Consider the following 20,208-nt stretch of genomic DNA (forward strand, 5'->3'; position numbering starts at 1 on the left):
AGTGCTGGAAAATCCAGTTTAAAGTCAAGCTGCCTAAACTTATCACTCATGGTGTAAGAAAACATTTCTCTAGGATTTTTAGACACTGGACACTGGAAGGTTAGAAATAAGTAAAGCATGTGAACATCAATGATTTTATTATAAAAGAGCACCGGCAAACTGCACTGCACATGAGCGCAAGGTATTTTTAAATCTAAATGAGATTATTTCTTATTGATTGGATTATTTCAGGTCTACACCCCCTTTTCCAATCCATTTCATCCCAATTGAATTCCTATCAAGCTCAGTCAGATGGCTGAAGGTGTTTACATGAAGCCTTTTTAATGTGATTGAGCCATCAATCCGATCACTAACAGATCATTTGAGTGCATGTAAACAGCTAATGTAAATATATCGCATGGTATTGTAGTTTAACATCAGCAATTTTGACAAAGCAGCAACTTTCAGCACATTCTTTTTGAGAAACTGAACCTGAACGTGTAGAACGAGATTGGCCTCACGGCCTAAATCACTGCTCTCTGACTCCACAAGGCAAAACCCTTGACCCGCTCCCTTTATTTCCTGATACTAAGGGGCCTCGACAGTAACTTCAAAAGCCAATGGTGTATCAGATTCAGACAGGCCCGAGGTAGCTGACAGATGAGCCCGTGTTGTGGGAAGCCGAGGAATTTACAGCACACTTCTTTCATCTCTATTGGTGGGCTTATTGTACTGAGGACACTAGCCTGGGGAGACACAACAATAAAACAGGAAGTGTAGAGCTGATACATAAATAAACTGCCTTCCCTCGCCTCACCTAATCGCCTCTCACATCTTTTTAGCATTTAGTCACCCAAAATAGTGTGGGTTTTTGAGTGACAAAATTTGACATTTGGTATAACCTTAACAAACAACATCAAAATATGATAATGTTTTAAATAACAAGTAGGCATACAAGAAAAACCAAAAGAGTCATTTTTTTTTTTTTTTTACTTTTATTTTGTTAGTTTAATTTCCTATAAAGGGCGAAGGAAATGATGGTCACAAAGGGTTTCTCTTTTCTTTTTTTTCCTCAAAGTTTTCTGAAATCAGTGTTTTAGACAACAACAAAAACAGAAACGCTTCAAATCTTTACATGAAGAAGGAAAGGCAAAGAGTCTAAACAAGGTGGACAATCCTAGCCACCCCTTTCCTTCATTATTTCCAACAGCAATATGAAGATTTCAAAGCCCACTCCACCCAACACCCCCCCACCCCACCCCACCCCAAAACAAACAAACAAAAATCTCAGAAACAAATAGATATAATTATATATTTATATTTATAATATATTTACTCTTTAAAAATATAACTTCAGTCTAGTGACTAACATCTGTACAAACTACAAAAATAAACATCTTATATAAATAATTTATATGGCATGACATACATTTGAAACGAAACCCCTATGCAGGACCCCCATTCCCCATCCCCTACCCTTGTCTCTTGTCTGCCCAAGCCACTTCTGTCCTTAAGCTGTACATGTGCTTTAAATTGCTTATTTCATGTTGATTTGTTTTCCAGATACAGTAGCTACTTGGTTTGTTTCTGTTAAAATGCATTTTGTTAAATAAAGAGAGAGAGAGAGAAGGAGAGTGAGAGAAGCTGCCACTTACATGAACACTTTTTCCCTGCATTTAATCTGGCAGTGACATGACCAATACTGAATGAGTGAGCTTTTATCTGAAATTAGACCTAAGAAAGAGAACTGAATTGCAGACAGAATACTAGGAAGACTAGCACCAGCGCTGTTTATCTGTCCCTACACTGGCCTTGTAGGAGAAGCCCAGAGGACAACTACCAGGTAAACAATTGCGTAGGGCTTTTTGCTACTTGCAAAGCAGCCAACAAGATGACAAATAATAACAATAATAATAAATAAATAATAAAAAAATGAAATGAAAACAAACAAGCAAACAAAAATATCCTTTTGCACTCATACAAAATTCCCTTTGTGAATGATAATTGATATTTGGGTAAACAACATGTTAGCCTGATGTCTCCCAAACGTTATCTGGGGTATACACAAACCGAAGCCTACTCATGTATGGCTAAAATAACCACAGAGGAAAGGGGGGAAAGTGTCATTTAACCACCATTTCAAGTATATAAATGTAGACTGCAAATGAGTATATAATGGATCAATGGAACAGGAAACACTAGACCCATATTTCTGCTATTCACTGAAAAATTGCAAACAGACCATTTCAGACAAGTATGTATAAAACCATGAGAAGTCATAAAACAGATGATAATATTACACTAATAGTCCATATCAGTGACAATGTATTACTGAACAGTTTAACAAATTAATTTTGTATGATTAAAAGTTAAGAAGGCACAATGGTTGTCAGTATAAAGTAAAATAAATAAGGGGGGGGGGGATTAGGACATTTTAACTGAGTAAAACTGTTATCTATATAGGTCTTGGTTTTGTACAGTGCAATCAAAGATAAGTTAACATCTTTGAACAATACAGATAAGCTTCCTATTGGCTGAAGTTTTACAACTTGTTAATATAAAGTTAAACCTTGGCTTATGTTGGGGAAAGGGGTACTGCATATTTTCAAGACACATAATCTTAAATTTGAAGTGTAGCAGCAAAAAAAAAAAAAGGAACACTGACCTTGCTTTTCAATAACCTAATATCATTTCACTTATTTTTACATATAGCATATTTGATAATCTATACAATGGAGGTAATAAGGCCTCCAAATCCTCTTATACATCTTACATTTACACAAGAGAATACACATGTAACTCTTTAGTGTTTATATATATATATATATATATATATATATATATATATATATATATATATATATATATATATATATATATATATATATATATATAGTTATACATTTCTAAGAAGACCTTTTTAATAATTTAAAGATAAATTATCTTGTCTGTGTGAGGTCTATGTACAGTTCAAAGAGATAAAAGACACCGGGCTAGGGCTGGGAACTTCCCTAAACAGCCAGAGATTCCAGACAAAGGGATGTAGGGGTTGGGAGCAGTCTAGCAATCTTTGGCTGCTTGGATCCATGCACCACCTGTAACACATGCAAAAGATAGAACAGCGTTATGACCAGTACGGACAGCTGTCTGCTTTTTCATAATATAAACTTAAATGAAGTACATAAATGTCTAGTATTGGGACTTGAAATGTGAAACCTATGAGAAGATCAGAGTCTTTACCTAGCGCCTGGTCAGCTTGATGCTGGTTTTTCTCTGTGGATTCTAGATCTTGAAGTTCCAAAGAGTCCCTCTTATAATGTGTAGATTTCCCATACGTTTGAGAAATCCTCTTAGAGTTGTCAAAAGAGTCGGACTCATTATCCTCAAACTCTTCATGCATGTAACCCTGGTATGACCCTGGCAAACTGGGGTGCACTGCCACTGTCACAGAGGCTGTTGCTGTAACCATGGTGATTGCATTGTTAGGATGCTGCAATGCCCCAGGGCTGTGTGCTGGGGCTGTAGTCCTGTTTTGTTGCTGCCCTCTCCCTGGTTGTGGCCCTAGGCCACACTGAGTAGTCCTTCGAGGACAGTGAGTCCTGTCGCTAGGTAAATGTTGTCGACTCTGCCCTTGGAACTCGTGTTTGTTGTCCCACCGTGTGATCTGTGAACTGACCGAGTTGACCGCGTTCTCCTTGAACTCGATGTTCTGTCCCTTAGAGTTGTTTTCATTAAAAGGTTTTACCACCTTGGAGGCAAGAACAAGCACAGACACATTATAAAAGTGATCAAGAGGTACATCACAAGCAGTTCTTATTTTTTTCTGTCAGGTCGACTTACTGTGAGCTTAGGGAAGCTGGGGTTCTTGCTGGATTCAAGCAGTATATGAGAGGTTGGAGGTTGAGCTGGAGACGTGATGTATGCGCTCTTGTCACAGTACTTGTACTCCTCCTCGCCGATGCCAGAGGTGGTTGTAGTTTCGGAATAGTATTCGGAATCAGAATTCTCAGAAAATGCCTGACGTGGTCCCTTGGGGATATGCCCAGCGTAATACCCATGGTGGTTCATAGGAGGAGGCATGGGCTCAGGTGAGGGACTTTGCAAATGACTGGCATTGTTAGCGGGTATGACCTCAGCCGGGGGGCCCATGAGCGAAAGCAGTACCGGAAGTAGCACCAAACCATTCAGGACCCCCAACAATGTCAGTATGGCCAATACTGCAAAGAAGTATCTGTCGACAAAAACACAAGTGAAAAGAATATTAAAGTTAAAGGAGCCACCAAACACCCACAGCATGTTGAACCAAGATATGAGACAATAGGGTCATCGTCTAGGACAGGGGTGGTGAACTCCGGTCCTGGAGAGCCGCAGTCCTGCAGAGTGCAGCTCTAACCCTATTAAAATCTCACCTGCCTGTAGCTTCCTATTAACCCTTCAGGCCTTGATTAGCTTGTTCGGGTCTGTTTGATAAGGGTTGAAGCAAAATTCTGCAGAGCTGTGACTCTCCAGGACTGACCTTCACCACCCCTGATCTTGGAGATGAGTTGCTTTATGATGTTGCTTGCCCTCTTATCCATGATTTCTTTCACTACATTAACTCTCCCTGATTCCTCTCTCCTGGTGACATAACAAAGCTGGAGCCCTCATCTATCACCACTGCCCTGCCACTTCCTGAGGAGATGTGTTTACATTTGTGAACAGATTCTATGCATCAGAAACACTCACCCCCTCTCCATTGCTTTTCTCCCTCTGCTTTCTTCCCTCCCTCTGTCCTAAAAGCTGCCACTGCTGTTAATGTAAGTTTCTCCTCAGAAACTTAATACCCCTTCTTATTGAGATCTTATTTCACCCTGGCCAGGGCATGCTACCTTTATGTTTATGCTTAGCAGGCCAGGCCAGACCTTTGCTTTCTACCTTTTTCTTCCTCCTACTATCTCTCCCTCTACCTGGCCCTCAACAGACATACTGGATCAAGAGCTAATCACAGAACACTAATGTTGAGATCTACTGAAAGGTATTTGAATCATGTGGAATAAACTCTTATTTGCTAAAAATCTGTAAAACTGACCCTAGAATCCATCAACAACATTTTTTACTGTCAACAAGTATTCTGTGTGCAAAAGAAATTTGTTCCATCAAATATCTCACTTATTAATCTCTCTGAAACCTTTCTGATTGAGACTAGCTATTTTCTCAGTGGGGGTGACTGAAGCAGGACTAGCAGGAAACACCACCCTCCACCTCCAGAGCCAAGAACGTGGAGGACTGGTTGGCACTGGCGCTAGCGAGTCTGGTGGTGCAAGTGAAGTGGTTGGTGAGTTGCTTAAGGTTTGGAAGCAGCGCCGAAAACATATGTTTGAATGAAGGGGCCAAGGGAAAGGGTTGTAAATGAGGTTCCCCAGGCTTTAGCTCATGGGTGAGTGCTAGCAGTAAAGGCTAGAGATATAAGGCTGAGAAGAGCTATAGTAATTTCGCTCTGTATACTGGCTTGCGTGTTAACATGTAGCGCTCACTAATAGGCTGCAGGGCTGTGAGGGTGCCTGTGCCTCTGTGCTTCAGCTCAGAGTTCTGAGGGAGGGCTCTGATTCACCACAAGAAAGACAGTGCATGAGAAAATTAAAGAGCACTCCAGTTAAATGGTTACACTAAAAAGAGACAATTCAGCTGTGGTTCAGACTTCTTGAGTTAAGGAAAAGAGGAACAGAATCTGTAAATATAAAAATAAAAAAATAAAAGTTTGGAATGTTCTTTAAACCTCCCACCTTCTGACCATTTTTGCTTCTGTCACATTTACAAAAACCTTGAGTTTAAGAAATAAAGAAAGAGGGGGAAAAGTTCATCTTTGGCAAATCTGCTTGGAGTATTCCAGACGTACAGTGGAAACTGCTGTCCATTGACCTGTCTCCTCCAATGAGGCCATGTGTTTACTTTGGCTCTCTGAGAACCGTCAAACAAATGAATCAAAAAACCCTGTTAAAAAGATTACAGGTCTGACGGTCATCGCACCACTGAACCTCCAATTTGGATCTATTTTGGTTTTGTCTCTATCGCAGCTTCCTGAGGAACCAAGACCTGTACTGTATCACAGAACCTCTGGTTTTAAAGACTATAATTACATATTTTCAGTCATTATGCATAGTCAGAGAGAGGTAATATTTAAATTGACCTCTAAAACCCAAATTTCCAAGGTGGCCTGTCGGGGTCTGTGCATAAAACTCTGGTCAGGAGACTCTGGTCAAAATTATATGCCACATTTAGACCAGGGACTGAGCTATGCTATGTGTTTCTCAGATGGAGAGAAGCAAGCCTGCATTCATTTCCTCCACTCCTGCCTCCAACTTTTCTCATGTCTGTTTCATTAACATAGATGTTTCAGACAGCTTAAGTGTGAACCATTTTCTTTCTCAGTAATCTCTTTCCACACCAATGGATTAAAACAGTTAGAAGAATCACTTCGATAGGAGTTCAAATAAGCCAAAATCATCCATTCAACACAGTATGTAATGTCCAGTGAAAACATGAAGGCTGTTTAACAATGAGGCAAAGAAGCCAGCCATCTCTGGCTGCGCTTACGTCCACTTTTTGTTAGTTAAAAGTGCTCATTCTGTCTGACAGTCCTGTATACATGAAAAGATTGGAAAAAGGGCGCATGTTTATTTTACTAAGTCAACATTCCGAAAGTGGAGCGTGATTTATTTAAGGAGTAAAAAATTAAAAAAGAAAAGAAAAAAGACTAAACCATCCATGGGCCCCGCCTGGGTTAGACCTCCAGAGTAGACCTAGTGTTAGGAATTCTGTTGTTTATATAAACTGTAATCTTTTCCATTCCAAGTCAGGGGTTGGAAAGGGTGGCTCGTTCTAAGAGGGGCCGCTGAGCTTGTTCTCCTGTTTATTCAGTGTCCCACAGCCAGGAGATGTTTACAGCAATGTATTTATGCTACTCCCCAGCTAGAGGCCCAGACCTCTCTCTCTCTCTCTCTCTTTCTATCAGCATCTAAACAGGACCTCCCACCATGAATGCCCCAGTGCTGGCACGCTGCTTGTACCAAGTGGTTTGCTCCAATCCCCAACCCCCAATCTTTCCTCCAGCTTTACCACTGTCCTTAAGCAATCTGCTATAACTACCCCCTGCAGTTTCCTGGAGACCCAAACCACACTGCTCTTCTCCATTTCCAAATTATTCTTTGGTGCAATAAGCGAGTGCTTGAAAAATAATCAAGAGGCATATTTGTAATTTTTAACATGCAGCTATGTTTTACTGGATCCTCTAACTAAGCCATTTTTATGTCATGGGTCTGTTTGAGGCGGATCTCAAGGTTGTGGTTTGCTTTCAGCAGAGCCTAGATCCAGATTTGAAAAAAGAAAATGCTTTTTGGCATTTTTGCTTTCTGTGAACCAGGCATTAAACCAAGCAGAAAAGCTACCATAATGCGGTGGCTAGAGGGAGTTCACAACCAAATGACTGGACAGTTGACATCCCCACAGTCAGGATGGGAGAAACTTTGAGCAAGTGTGTGTATGTTGAGTCACAACACAGTGGGTTGTATATTTACATGTTTACAAGCAGCTGCTGCACACCCTTGTTGTTTCCTCCATTTGTTGAGCATTTAAGCAGCTCAATGATGTTTGTAAGAGTGCTGTGGTGGTCTACAGGGAGTTAACATCCAGACTGACAACACCAGGTGATAGGGAGGCAAAAGTTACTACCTGTACCCTACAGCCACATGGACAACTGTCTTTCTGCCTAAGGCCCACCACCATTTTGAAAGCCAGCATATGGGCCGACCTCAGAGACCCACTTAGAGAACTGTCAATCACTCACCTCATGATAAAGTCAAACTCAGATCCGGCAAGCATGAGCACTCCCAACAAAGTAGAGATGGCACCGTCAATCACAGGAGCGAACATATGCTCCATAGCCACGGCTGAACGAGTGTTCCTATCCCCAATGGCAGTCAGGAAACCCTACAATGTGGAAAATAGAGAGAATGAAACTGGTCTATTCCATTTTATTAGCAGGAAAACAAATACTGATAAATTACTGTGCAAGATGTTCTTACCAGTGCGATGTGCACAGTAAACTCCACCCCAATACCAACGGAGGCTATAAGGATGACAACAGGAATGGCACTCAGTTTGATACCAATTAGGCCCATGATGCCAAAAAGTTCCACTGTCATCATGGCCAAAATAAAAACCTGTTAAATAGAAGAAAAGATAAGCATGTTAGTGGTTACATCACAATGAATTATGTACATGGAAATAGCACTACATGAATTACAATGCAAAAATGGGCCTCACTGGACCAATATCCTCTACATTTCACTGTTGTCTGCTCTGAGTATCAGATTACATAATGGCTATTTCCTGGCCCCTCCCCGTGTCTTCTCAATTTCAGGGCTAGGGAAATGAGTGACACAATATGATAAAAGAGCATAAGGTCCATTCTACTCTCTCTTTCCTGGTGCAATGTAGTCCTCAGTGCTTTCCTACTCAGGAGAAACTGTTTTTCTATAAATTAAATAGGGCACTTAGTTAAGTTTTTCCCTGAAAGCCTTTGATGTTGGCAGGGGTTCCAATTTGGTCATGTTTAAATTGGAGATGGTAAACCCCATTTTACTGTGGCCACATATAGGCTGTGAAACTGAAGAGGACAGAGACAGTTTTTTTTTTTTCCTGAAAACTAAGTGCCCTAAACGGTTTACATGATCATTTAAATAAATGGCAAATGCATTCACACATAAATGAGTGTGAAATATTACAGCTAAACCATGAATACATGTCAACCAAGGCCAATGGCCACTTTTAGTTTCCTTGCTTCTTCATGTTGAGCTGAGGACCCCACCAGCATTTGTAAAATGCCTCCTAGCCCCTGAACTAACTCACCCATCCACTACCCCCAATACACCCAGTCCCTGATGGATGGGTTTAACAGGCCAAGGTCGTGAATGGGCAGATCCATCCTGTCTCCAAATTTCTGGACAAAGGCAGTTGGATGTAAAAGCCTTCAGGAGAGCTTTGCATTTCTTGCTGCACCCATTTGAATGACAAAAGTTAGTAGGGGTAGAGTACTTATGTGTGTGACTGTGTGTGTATATGTGCATATGCAAACAGCAACCTCTAGACAATACGCCAAGGCCCTCCGCAGAAAACTGCCCTGGTGGCAAAGTTATTGAGGGGATCGGGGGAGCAAGAGAAATAAGAGAACAGGGGAAGAGGCTAGAAAAAAGGAGTTAGAAATGGATTAGGGTGAGAGGAAGGCAGACTTACAATGACGCCTGCAGTCCAGGGGTTAAGCAGGAGGATGGCGCACACCAGGAAGGTGCAGGCAAGCACTAAGCTGATGGACAGCAAGAACCAGTGGCGCAGACCAATGTACTGTTCCCAAAACAAAAAGGGGTAGCCATTGGGATAGTTCTGTATTCCCTGACGCATAAATTCCTCGCAGATTGTGCGCACACTCTCAATAGCTTCAATGAAGTCTGAGGCTTGTCTGAGGCCGTTCAGGTAGAAAGGAAACTGAGCGAACTCTAGAGGCTCTGCTGCAGGGACTGAAAAAGAGAAGTAATGCTCTTAGACATGAACACACTTTTGAAACATGCATCCATAAATATATGCTAATGTCATTTTCTTTGGTTTACTTACTGCGAAGGTTCTCCCCAGTGGTGTCGTACTTATCATGGATCCACTCCCGAGGATGGGGGTAAAAGTTGGCTTGGGAGGCAGCATAGCCTAGCGGATCATTACTGACCCATACTGTCAGGTAGATGTAAAAAACCTCTGGTGGAATCAGACCATCCTCATCCACCAGGCGACGAGATGTGAGCTTTAAAAGAAACAAAATGTGTAAATGTAAGCTTTGGGATTAACACAGAGTTTTGGAGGAGTATTTAAAAAGAATGGTCCAATAGTTGACCACACACCTGGCTGTAGTTGAAAGGGTCTTTTTTAGAGCCAGTTTGTATGAGAAGCTTGTATGCCAGTGCTCCATCCTCTGTGCCATTGCGATAGCTGTCATAGGTGATTCTGCCAGCTTCCCAGTCAGCATCAAATGTAGCCTGCAGACCTACATGGAGTATGAATGTGTACAATTAGACCTACTGTGAAAAAGCTGTTCAAACCTTCCTACTTTTCTTTACTCAATTCAGTAAGCTATCACAGAGGATTTTTAAAATCGCTCCTCCCTTGGAGAAGCCAAAAACTTGGGTCAGATTTAATGCCAAGCCACACACACACACACAAACAGGCGTATAAACCAAAAGCCCACCCCCCTGCTGGGTCCTCCATCTTTCTGCCTGGTGCTGAATAAATGTGTGTGGGCTGAATAAACTAACCAGAAAAAGCCTTCGTGCTCTCCAAATAACAAAGTCTGGCAACAGCTGAAAAACAGTTTCCACAACCATTCTGTAATTACAGAGATCTCCTCACAAGAAAAGGAAATAGCATAAGGGAGAAATAGAGAGTCTTTCAACCACCTCCAGTTTCCACAGCCTTTCAAAATAAATAGCTTCTTTTTTTTTCTGGGTTTGAGTTATTGTGGATTCACCTCACAGTAAAGCTCTCAATACAAACCAATGTGAGCAGAGAGGTCACAAACCATCTGAGATAACCCCTGACCCTCCCGTAATCCTCTCTATGCCCAGAAGGGTGGAACACAAATGCAGATGACAGGAGTGAACTTTCACTGACCTCTATCTCTCACCTTTAGAGATAAGAGCTTTTCCCACACAATGAATGAACACAGCTGAAAATGTTTGTTTATGTGGCATTTTTCACCACAGCTATGTTTCATATTTCCGAATATTTTGTAGATATTTATATATCTTTATCTATAAATAACACAATGGTGCAAGAAAAGTTATGGGCTGAATTTTCAGACTTAGGGCTAGGCCTTAAAAAAAATTGTCGAAGTAGTAAAAGCTGTAGCCTAAGCAATCACCGCTAATGAAAATTAACTTATTGTGAACTTACCTTTGAGCCAATCCTGGAAGTAGTGTAGCCACATTCTGGGAAGCTTGTGATTGCTGTCCTTAACGACATATTTTACGGAGTTGAAGGCATTGTGAAGCTGTAGAAGCTGTCTTTGAGAACGGGCATAGTCAAAGCCATCCATGGTAACCAGGTACATGTTATAGAAGGAAAAGTATTTAAACTGGGCAGTGATAAAGTCATACTCCTTTGTGTCTCTGGGGACAATATCAGTCAAGTAGAGTCCATCATGAACCATTGTAGTACCATAGAGGCTGAGGCTCAGAAGAGCCACGAAAACGACGACCACCACAGTCTTAGTTTCGGGCTTCAGCAACAGAGGGGCATACTTTTCCCGTGCAAAGCTTGACAAATTCCAGCGAAAGAAGGGCAGAGGCACACACTCACGGTCTTCTTTGGGCTCCTCCACCTGGGCTAGAAGGTCTCGGGTGGAACTGGAGGTGGTGAACAGCTGGGAACTATAAGGGTCAGTGGTGGGAGTGGGTGTGGATAGGACCATGGATGGAGGACTGGTGGATATCTGGGAAGTGGGTGGCAGAATGGTTACAATATGCTGACCAGCTGCATCACACTGGGTGAATGCCTGCACAGTGGTGGTGATGTGGGTGCTGGTGGTTATAGTGGAGCCAGTATAGGTGGGGGTGGAAGGAGCATGCTGGTGGTTGTCGTTAGCATCTGAGAACTCCTGAGGCTGGATCTGGATCACACGAGACGAACAGGGACTGGAAGAAAACAAACATATAAATCCACATGTTAAGTACCAAGAGCTTTGGCATAATAAAAGTGCTGATATTAAGTAAGGACAGGGCATCTTAGTTACCTGTAGAAACAGCACAGGATGTCCAGTCTTTTGTCCTCACGCCTGTGCAGGTCCAAGCTCAGAATGGCAGGGAAGATCAGCAAAACCATGGCAAAGTTAAAGACCACCACAATAGCCGCCTGAAATAAAGAGTAAGAGAGAATTTAAGATAAATGCCAAGTCTTTTCGTTCATGGGTTTTACGCTGCCACCCAACCCTACAGTTGCTGTCTGAACTTGAGAAAAAACACTCTGCATTCAAGATCCCTCGCTGTTTTAGTGCCTCGGATTGAATCCCAGAAAGTAAAATATGCACCCTAAATCAACTACAACCCCCTCCACCATCACTCCACAAATAGTCAACAATCTAAGAAAGGGGACTCCCAAGGTCACATCGAGTCTGAGCAGAACCCCCACCCCCCACCAACTCCACCAGCCTCAGACAGACATTATATTCTGTATCATTACAGTGCAGACCACCCAGGGTTAGCCTGGGGAGATCAGAGAAGCACAGTCTGATGGGCTGGGTGATATACTGATATATTCACTCAACTCATTACCTCTCTCTCTCTTGGTATCCCCTCTCCACCTGAAAACCAGGCTGTGACTTTAGTTGGATGAGGCGGTTTGACCATAAAATAAAGAGAGAGAGAGAGAATGCAAGAAAAAAAACAAAGGCCATCCTCACTTTGAATGAACTTTGACTGCTCGTTTTTTAAAGCCACCTTTCACTGCCCTTTTCAGATAGTCAAAGCTCCTGCCAGTCTTCCTGAATGGGCATCACAAGGCGCAATAGTTTATGACATGTACTCACACACAAAATACACACTCATACCTGAAGTGAGAAGGCCCGGAGAGCAGGAATAGGCACTAGGGCAGCCATGAAAAAAGCAATCATGTTATTGATGGAGGTGAGAGCCACACTGGTGCCGGTTCTTCTTAGGCAGTCACCTGTCCTCTCCTATGGAGAGATATGGCAAAGAATGAGCTGTGATCTTCAGAAACAACAACAGAAAGCCCAAGCTAATTCCCTAGAAGTCAGGATCCAAAGCATGTTCATGAGGTACGTGCCTTGAACGGGATGTTGGATCTGGTCTCAGTGAAGGAATGAGCCAGCAAAAACATGTCATCAACTCCAATGCCCAAGGCCAGGAATGGCAGCACCTGTGAAGGAACGCACATCTCTGAGTTACAGCCATGCCCTAACATTGAGTGTGAATTTAAGACATTTAGGTGTGTACTACTTACCTGCGTGGTGGCAGCATTAAAGGACAGCCCCAGCAGTGAGCACAGTCCAAGTCCTGCAGCCACAGATAGAGCAACTAGAAGCACTCCTGCCAGCCCTACAGCACCCTGAGACTTAGCACAGTCCCACCGCAGCATGGTCACGCATGCGTATGCCAGCTGTGCATAGAGAGACACATGTAAGGGAATAGCTCCACACATATGGAGACACGCTCATCACATATCCATTAGCCTTAACTCGAGTTGCCACATTAATGGATGTCTTACCATGAGCAGATAACCACCTGCCACCCTGATTACACTAACATCAGAGAAAGACTTCATGATGTCATTAAGAGTGGTGGTAGAGAAGGCGTAAACATTGGAGGAAGAGTTCTGAGGAATGCTCCCATGGACAGCCTAGAAGCAAACACAGTTTTAAACATTATTCCAGAGGATCCAACCACATGATGTTTAGTATTTGGATTGGAAAGAGCATACATGCATGGGTCAAATCAAAGAGGCTTGTGACTGGCTGCAATTTAATACATTTAGGCATGAGCAAAGTTGCTTAACCTAGCATTGTGTGTTTTGAATGCACTCGGAACTGAGCAAATCGTGAATTACTTTTCGCCACACAAACATTCATTATTCTGTGGCACATACCCTCATCCACCTCGTATTTGATCCCAATAACACACAAACAAGATAGTACGAGAGCATATGAAGCTTGACAAGCAAAAATAATGAGCACAGATGCCAGAGGGCAGAGGGCAGATGGATCAGATGAGATCACATGGTCTCTCAGGCTACTCAATCAGCACTATGAGTGTCCAACAACCTTCAGGGGAAAGGAATACCTCATCACTTTGTTTTTACAGTGCCCTATCCCCCTACCTCCCCTGACTCCAGTTCCCTTGCTCTCTTTTCTGAGTAGACATTACCGGAGGCTTTTCTCTCTCTATAATTATACTTGAATCAAAATGGAAAAAACTGCTGTGATGTCATTTGGAACAAAATCAAGACAAAACTAAGTTCTTTTTGGGAATTCGAAATGGCTTGCCAGAGGGAAATCTCCACACAAGTTTGCTCCGGCTGCAAAACACCTTCATACTACTCCGTGGCAATTACATAATAGATAGGTGTGTGCTGAGGCTCCGCCTTCCTTTACATTGAACACTTCTCTGGCTCATTTCGTCTTTTAAGCCTGTCGTAAGATCTCCACGGGAGAAAAGCGTAGAAGCACATATTTACATATTCATCTAAAAGTTGCACTTTTCAGTGTGGGCGTCATCAGAATTTTAGATAATAGTATCCCACTGATCACGTATTTCAAACTTAATTTTCCCCTTAAAAGAAGGAATGAAAAAGAACTTTTCTTTAAGCATATTGGGGCCTTAATTCTCTCAATCTCTCTCTCTCTCTCTTTCAGTAAACATGCTGGGTGTCAATTATCACAAAAACAGCTTGTTCATATAACTGGGAGTCTGTCAGTGGCCTCCTAGGAGGACTCCGTTTACTAGGCAGCTGAGGATTGATGGAATTCAGGCAGACGTTGCCATCCTCTGGTCTAAGGAAAACAACCCTCTTGCACCAACTTGTGACCTCCTGCACTCTTTTTACCTTTCCACCCTAGCTGGGCACTCTCCACAGTCACTTAAACCATTCAGACCTCACAAAGGGATCTGTGGGTGTATTATGAAACAGGAAATTACCTCAACGAACTTCCTCTGCCAGGACTCCAGGATGGCAGTTGCCTTGTCCTCATTCCAGTTGATGTCATGGATCTCATAGTCATCTTTAAAGTGCTCATAGAGCTGTTTGGGACTCATGAGGAGAAACATGGTCTGAAGGGCCTCCGCACTATACAGGAAAATACAGAGGGCTGAGTGAGATCTGAATGTACAGACATGCGTGTACAGATACCATTGTGTTGTAAAGTGATAATAAGGAGACGTTATAAGGGAGACATTATAATAAAGGCTGGAATGATGCGTGTCGTCCATCTCAGGCTTTATAAATCAGTCTAACACTTCCACTGAGATTAGAACAATGCTCAAAAACTGGGCAAAAGGCCAATATACTGCTCTTTGCTGAAACTTTAATTTATTGCAGATTAAACTACTGCACTGAAAATACACACATAAGAGATTGAATTACAGGTGTCAGATACGTTTGTTCTTGTTTTTAGCTTACCCACAATTTGTTTACTTTGTATCATATGTTCTTTTTTCCTGTTCAATTTCAATGTGTTTTCATTTGTCTCCACTCTGCATTTCAGAGCCGCCCGTAGGTTATGTGGCTGTCCATCATGTTTAATTGGTCTTTCCTATACTGGGGTCAGAGGTGGAAACTGATCCCTCTTCATGTAAGGAATTCCTTGGATGTGTGAGGTTATTAGGAGTCAGAAAGATTCCTCCCTCTCTCCATCTCTGTCTCTTTCTGGTTTTCTCTCTTACTTTCTTTCTTGTCAGGGCCTCCTATGAGAGGCCCACCCACATACCCCCTCCTCGTACCTATCCTTTTTTCTTCCCCCTTTCTCACCTCTGCAAGGCATTCTGGGAGTCCTTTACTCTTTCACCCAGGATCAACTCCTCCTGCCAGTGCATGAACTTCTTGGAGAAACCATGGCAACCACTCTGAAGTTCAGCAGCAATGTCAGGCACCTAAATAATACATAGACCATGCATTCAATGCAAACGTGTAAATTCTATTCATAATTACACATTATAACATGTAACTCATAGTGATAAAAAATTGTAATTTGAATTCCAACACTGTTCAACATCTCACCTGCCGTGGGTCCTTATTAGGGGCACTATGAGGGCAATCTGTGTCGTTGGGATCCAAGCATGGCCGGTTCATATAGGCATGGCCCACCTGAGCCTTATCTAGCATCTCTCGGAAGCTCTCTAGAGATGTAAACTGGCTCAACTCCTCCATTAGCTTGAGGGGGTCCAGATTCATCCACTGAATGTCTGGCATGCCCCTGCGACAAGAAACACAATAAACAACAAAACTGAGACATTTTAAATTAAGTGAGCAGACTAAATATGTCGATTCTATGACTTTTTCAAAAGATAGCACACTTTTTTCAAGCAAACCATTTTCCCCTTCCCTGTTGCAGCTTCTCTGAGCCTGCCGGGAGCAGTACCTCCCTGGTGGTGGTGGCGGACTACAGATGCCGCATAAAGTAGCGTTTATTATCCTGTTACACGGAGTGGCATAATGTGCCGGCGGTCTACAGGCTGCTGTCTCTTAACTTTGTGCATCGAGTCATAACGATTACCTCTGCCTCTAAAACATCTTGATAAGGATGAAGGCGGGCAGTGGGAATGCTGAAAAGGACTGTGCCGTCTTGAATGCTGCTTTGAGCCTAGTGTTCTCAAGCCCTTAGCCTGCAGGTTTTAATCTATCATCTCTAACTCTGTGGGTATTGAGAGAGTGGGCTGTTTTTTATTGATGTGCCAAAGATTAATTCTCTAGGTGTAGTGGAGTTACAGTTGGACTCTTTTTAAAGTTCTGATTTACAAGAGAAGACTACAGCAGGGTGACTCTGAGGAACACTGATAACCTGAAAATTGCTAACATTTGACATTATTTAATTATCATTATCAAAACCTTCCCAACCAACAGATATGTAGCTCAAACATCCCAAGTTAAAATGCCATAGAACCCCGAGTGAGAGAGGGACCTTTCACTGCGATGAGCATTTGTGGGTAAAGAAGAATAAAAGTGAATAGTGTCCTAACTCCAGGCCCAAACTCACTCTAATAACTCATGAAGAGCAGCTTCAAATAAAGCTGGTTCTCTCCCATTCCCACATACCAAGCGCCTTTGCTCCTGCTTGCAAAGAGAGTCTCCTTTATCTCCTATTTTTTGCTTGAGTGAACCGGTCTGGGCTCTTTTGTTTTTCCATAGATTGCTGCTCTTTGTTCCCTCAAGTTTTTTTCTCCCTCACACACTCTCTTCCTCCCTTTCTCTCTCTGTCTCTCTCTCTCTCTCTCTCTCGCTCTTTTCCCTTTAGATGAAAAAAAAAACAGCTGAACTGAAGCGGAAGCTTGAGAGGACATTAGCCTCAGTGGCTAAAGTAGGCCCACTTCACACATATCCAAACAGTGAAAACATGACTATACAAAACAATTTTTAAAGGCCACTCATGCTTCTTGGGAAACCCTAGTATTTATGAACTTGGGCTGATGAAAGTGAAAAAAGTCTCTTTGAGACTTTTCACCAACAAAATATTAAAGAGATGTTTTGGGTGGAAGTGTAAACTACCTTGTCTAACGTCCACAGTTAATTTCACCCACTTTTTCCCTCCCTCTTTCTCTTTTTGGGCCCATGACTTGAATAATGCCCATTTTATTTGTTGGACAACTTACAGCTCCAAGCCTGGGCGATTACCATGAGAATGCACAGTGTTACCCAGTGCTGACAAAGCCGGGCCCCCTCCAGGGCCCCCTCACTGATGGACACTCACTCGTAAACTGAAAGAATGCTTACCATTGTCTGACCCAAAGGCTCCCCTGCCCCCCACCCTTCCCTCCTTCCCACCCAGTAGCAGTCATCTCTCTCACTCCCTCTCTGTCACTGTTCCCTTTCCGTGAGGGTTTCTTCAGGCTAGGGTATTGGGTGGTGGGACAAGGGTGCAGAATTAGAAATTGTCCTGTAAAGCCCCCTCAACACACTGTTGACAGCACAAGCCACACTGATGACAGAACCAGGCTTCAGCTTATCAACAGACTAAATAGAGCTTTTGCTAGGGGCTTGATGTCAGAGACTGTCGCAGCCAGTGCCATTTTGGTCGAAGGTAAAGCCCAATTGTTATAGGAGTGTGTGTTAAATCAAGGAGGGTGGTCAAAAATGTACAGTTACAGTTCAGGCACAGTCCCTTGTTTAATGGTTAATTCAGGTCTCTTGAGTTTAGATATGTTTATAATAGTCCAGTGAAGCTATACATGACTTCATTTGAGATATGTGGTTATATGTTCATTAAGAATAAGCAGAATGCTTACGGTAAATAGGCAGAGCCTCCCTGCAGCTTGGAGCCTTCCCAAAAGCAGTCCAAAGGAGTCACGATCATACAGGGGAAAAGCTTGTCAATCATCTGCAAAGAAATTGAGTATGATCTTCAGTAAGGCAGATTTCAAGGCACAGAACAAAAAAATAGCAAGTTAAGTTGAATAAACACTAGAAAAGCTGTCTGAAGAACTAAGCAAACAGTCAGTTATTATGAATCAGCGTAAAAAATTGCATAATAAAAACATGCTTACCCTCTCAATCATGACATTTTCTATAATTGGGACTCCGGATTTGAAGCAAATTTTATTAAGATCCCAAGATCTGTGGGTAGAAATTGTACAACCTCACATTAAACGACTGGCCCTCATGTTTATAAGTGTTTGAAATTCCTTGTAATCCTGCTGGGGGTTGTACTCACTTTCCATAAAGAGATACTTGAACTTTGCTGGCCGACAGAGCAGCTTCCAGGTGAAGCAGCAAAGCCTCTTGTGTAAGAATATTGGTCCCTTCCTGTTTGGGTATCTGTATGAGCATTTGTGAGGTGAACACTGACTCCTCTCCCTGCTTCTCTTTTGTGTAACGTAGCTCCTTGCTCACCCGACTGCCAGCTGAGAAAGAGAGAGAACGCAGTTTGTTATCTTCTAACATTTAGAAAGGAGACACCTTTATGATCTTGATGTTTTAATTCCTTTTGACTATGGATAACAACAAGCCAGAGGAACAATATTGATTTATGTTAACTGTCACACTGCAACAATTATTTCCCAAAAAACCAACAACATGATCCCCAGTGAGAGGTTAATGTCATAATTAAACCCAAATTAAACACTCTACAGTTCTCATTTCCCCTGTGAATATTCCAACTAACTCCAAAAACAGATGTGTGGATCACATTTGTGTCTTTACCATACTTGAGATTGAAAATGCTCCTTATGACATGGCCAATACTTTTACACAAGGCTAACAAACGGGCTTTTGCACAAAATCCTCCAGAAATTCTGAAATGTGGCTGGCTAAAAACTGATGGATAAACATTGAAAAACTCTTTCCCGGCCTTACTCCACACTGCTTATCACAGACTGCGTTCCTGATTAATAAGTTTACTCAAAACGTTGGGTCTTGATCTACAGGTCACCATCCCTGATCCAGGATGTGAGCATTAAATGGAAGGAGGGAGCAAGGTAGAAGAGCAGAAACAGAAATGCCGTTCATGTGGTATGTTGAGTCGGGATGAAAAGCATAAAAGAGTGCATAGGAAAATTCGTAGTCCAGTCCCCTTATTAACAGAGGCGGTGGTGAAAAGAGAATGCGGGGTATCTGCGGCCATGCCAAATGCAGATGAAATGCACCGGCCCAGATCAGAGCCTGCCCGTCTGCCCCTCCATGTCCCAATACATGACGACAAGCCTGCAGTGGCTGGCTGGGCCCACCGAGCCACTTTTTCTCCCCGGCACATCTCGCTGCCTGCCTCAATTAATTGAGAGAGAGAGAGAGAGTGTGAGAGAAAGAGACATAGAGAAAGAGAAAAATAAAGAGAGAGGGGTACTGTTCATGCCAGGGGTGGCCCACAGCTTTGTAAGTGGCTTAGAGATCTTTTAAGAACAATCCTTTAACACACATGAAAGGTTTGGTTTAATGAAAGAGAAAGCTGAACAGATTGCACCGCAAATATAAATGGCATGTGACTTGCCCCGAAGCTTACTATTTGATGCATGCAAACATTCAACCTCCTAGTTCCATTCATGTCCGCCATCTGACATGCAGGTTACGTAAACACATTACTTCAAAAAATGTGGCAGGCAAAATCTGAAGACCGTTTCCATCTGCAGAATGCAAACACGTATGCGTGTCGATCTACAGACAGCATGTTCATATTTAATGCATCCAGGCATCTGCAGGAATTGAGCTCCAATCCTCGGGCCTGTAATCACAGGGACTCCTGAAGTAAATTATAGCTATTTGTGTCTGGTTCCTCCCATCTGGACCACCCAGCTAGAGGCCCGAGTGGGCCCCGCCGCTCAGCCACCGCTCTACTCAGCCACCCTCCAGATGGGAGCTTTGCTATGTTCTCTCGGCTCGCTGCTGCAGTACACTTAAAGAGACAGGCACACAAATACTTTCACAGCCAGAAACAACATAGAATTGGGGAAAACAGACTGTGATGCACAAGAGAACTGTCAAACACATATGCCTAGG

The 20,208-nt window shown here is 42.6% G+C and overlaps 1 protein-coding gene across 2 annotated transcripts in view; it reads right to left on the reverse strand.

Moving 5' to 3' along the window:
* Positions 1-956: 956 nt before the first annotated feature.
* Positions 957-20,208, reverse strand: part of LOC128030817 (protein patched homolog 1) — a 34,306-nt gene continuing 15,054 nt past the window's right edge. For both annotated transcript variants that reach the window (XM_052618839.1, XM_052618830.1), the window contains 20 exons: positions 18,431-18,620; positions 18,264-18,333; positions 18,006-18,097; positions 15,784-15,979; positions 15,535-15,656; positions 14,706-14,853; positions 13,279-13,410; positions 13,015-13,170; positions 12,838-12,930; positions 12,602-12,727; positions 11,789-11,907; positions 10,951-11,690; positions 9,903-10,045; positions 9,625-9,805; positions 9,250-9,530; positions 8,040-8,177; positions 7,802-7,944; positions 3,820-4,210; positions 3,220-3,727; positions 957-3,074 (listed from right to left, as the gene is read on the reverse strand). In XM_052618839.1, the coding sequence (XP_052474799.1) occupies positions 3,040-3,074; positions 3,220-3,727; positions 3,820-4,210; positions 7,802-7,944; positions 8,040-8,177; positions 9,250-9,530; positions 9,625-9,805; positions 9,903-10,045; positions 10,951-11,690; positions 11,789-11,907; positions 12,602-12,727; positions 12,838-12,930; positions 13,015-13,170; positions 13,279-13,410; positions 14,706-14,853; positions 15,535-15,656; positions 15,784-15,979; positions 18,006-18,097; positions 18,264-18,333; positions 18,431-18,620 (4,004 nt within the window). In that variant the 3' untranslated portion in view covers positions 957-3,039. The remainder of the gene's footprint in view (positions 3,075-3,219; positions 3,728-3,819; positions 4,211-7,801; positions 7,945-8,039; positions 8,178-9,249; positions 9,531-9,624; positions 9,806-9,902; positions 10,046-10,950; positions 11,691-11,788; positions 11,908-12,601; positions 12,728-12,837; positions 12,931-13,014; positions 13,171-13,278; positions 13,411-14,705; positions 14,854-15,534; positions 15,657-15,783; positions 15,980-18,005; positions 18,098-18,263; positions 18,334-18,430; positions 18,621-20,208) is intronic.

This window comes from Carassius gibelio, chromosome A2 (genome assembly GCF_023724105.1).
Source record: "Carassius gibelio isolate Cgi1373 ecotype wild population from Czech Republic chromosome A2, carGib1.2-hapl.c, whole genome shotgun sequence".
Classification (NCBI taxonomy): Eukaryota; Metazoa; Chordata; class Actinopteri; order Cypriniformes; family Cyprinidae; genus Carassius; species Carassius gibelio.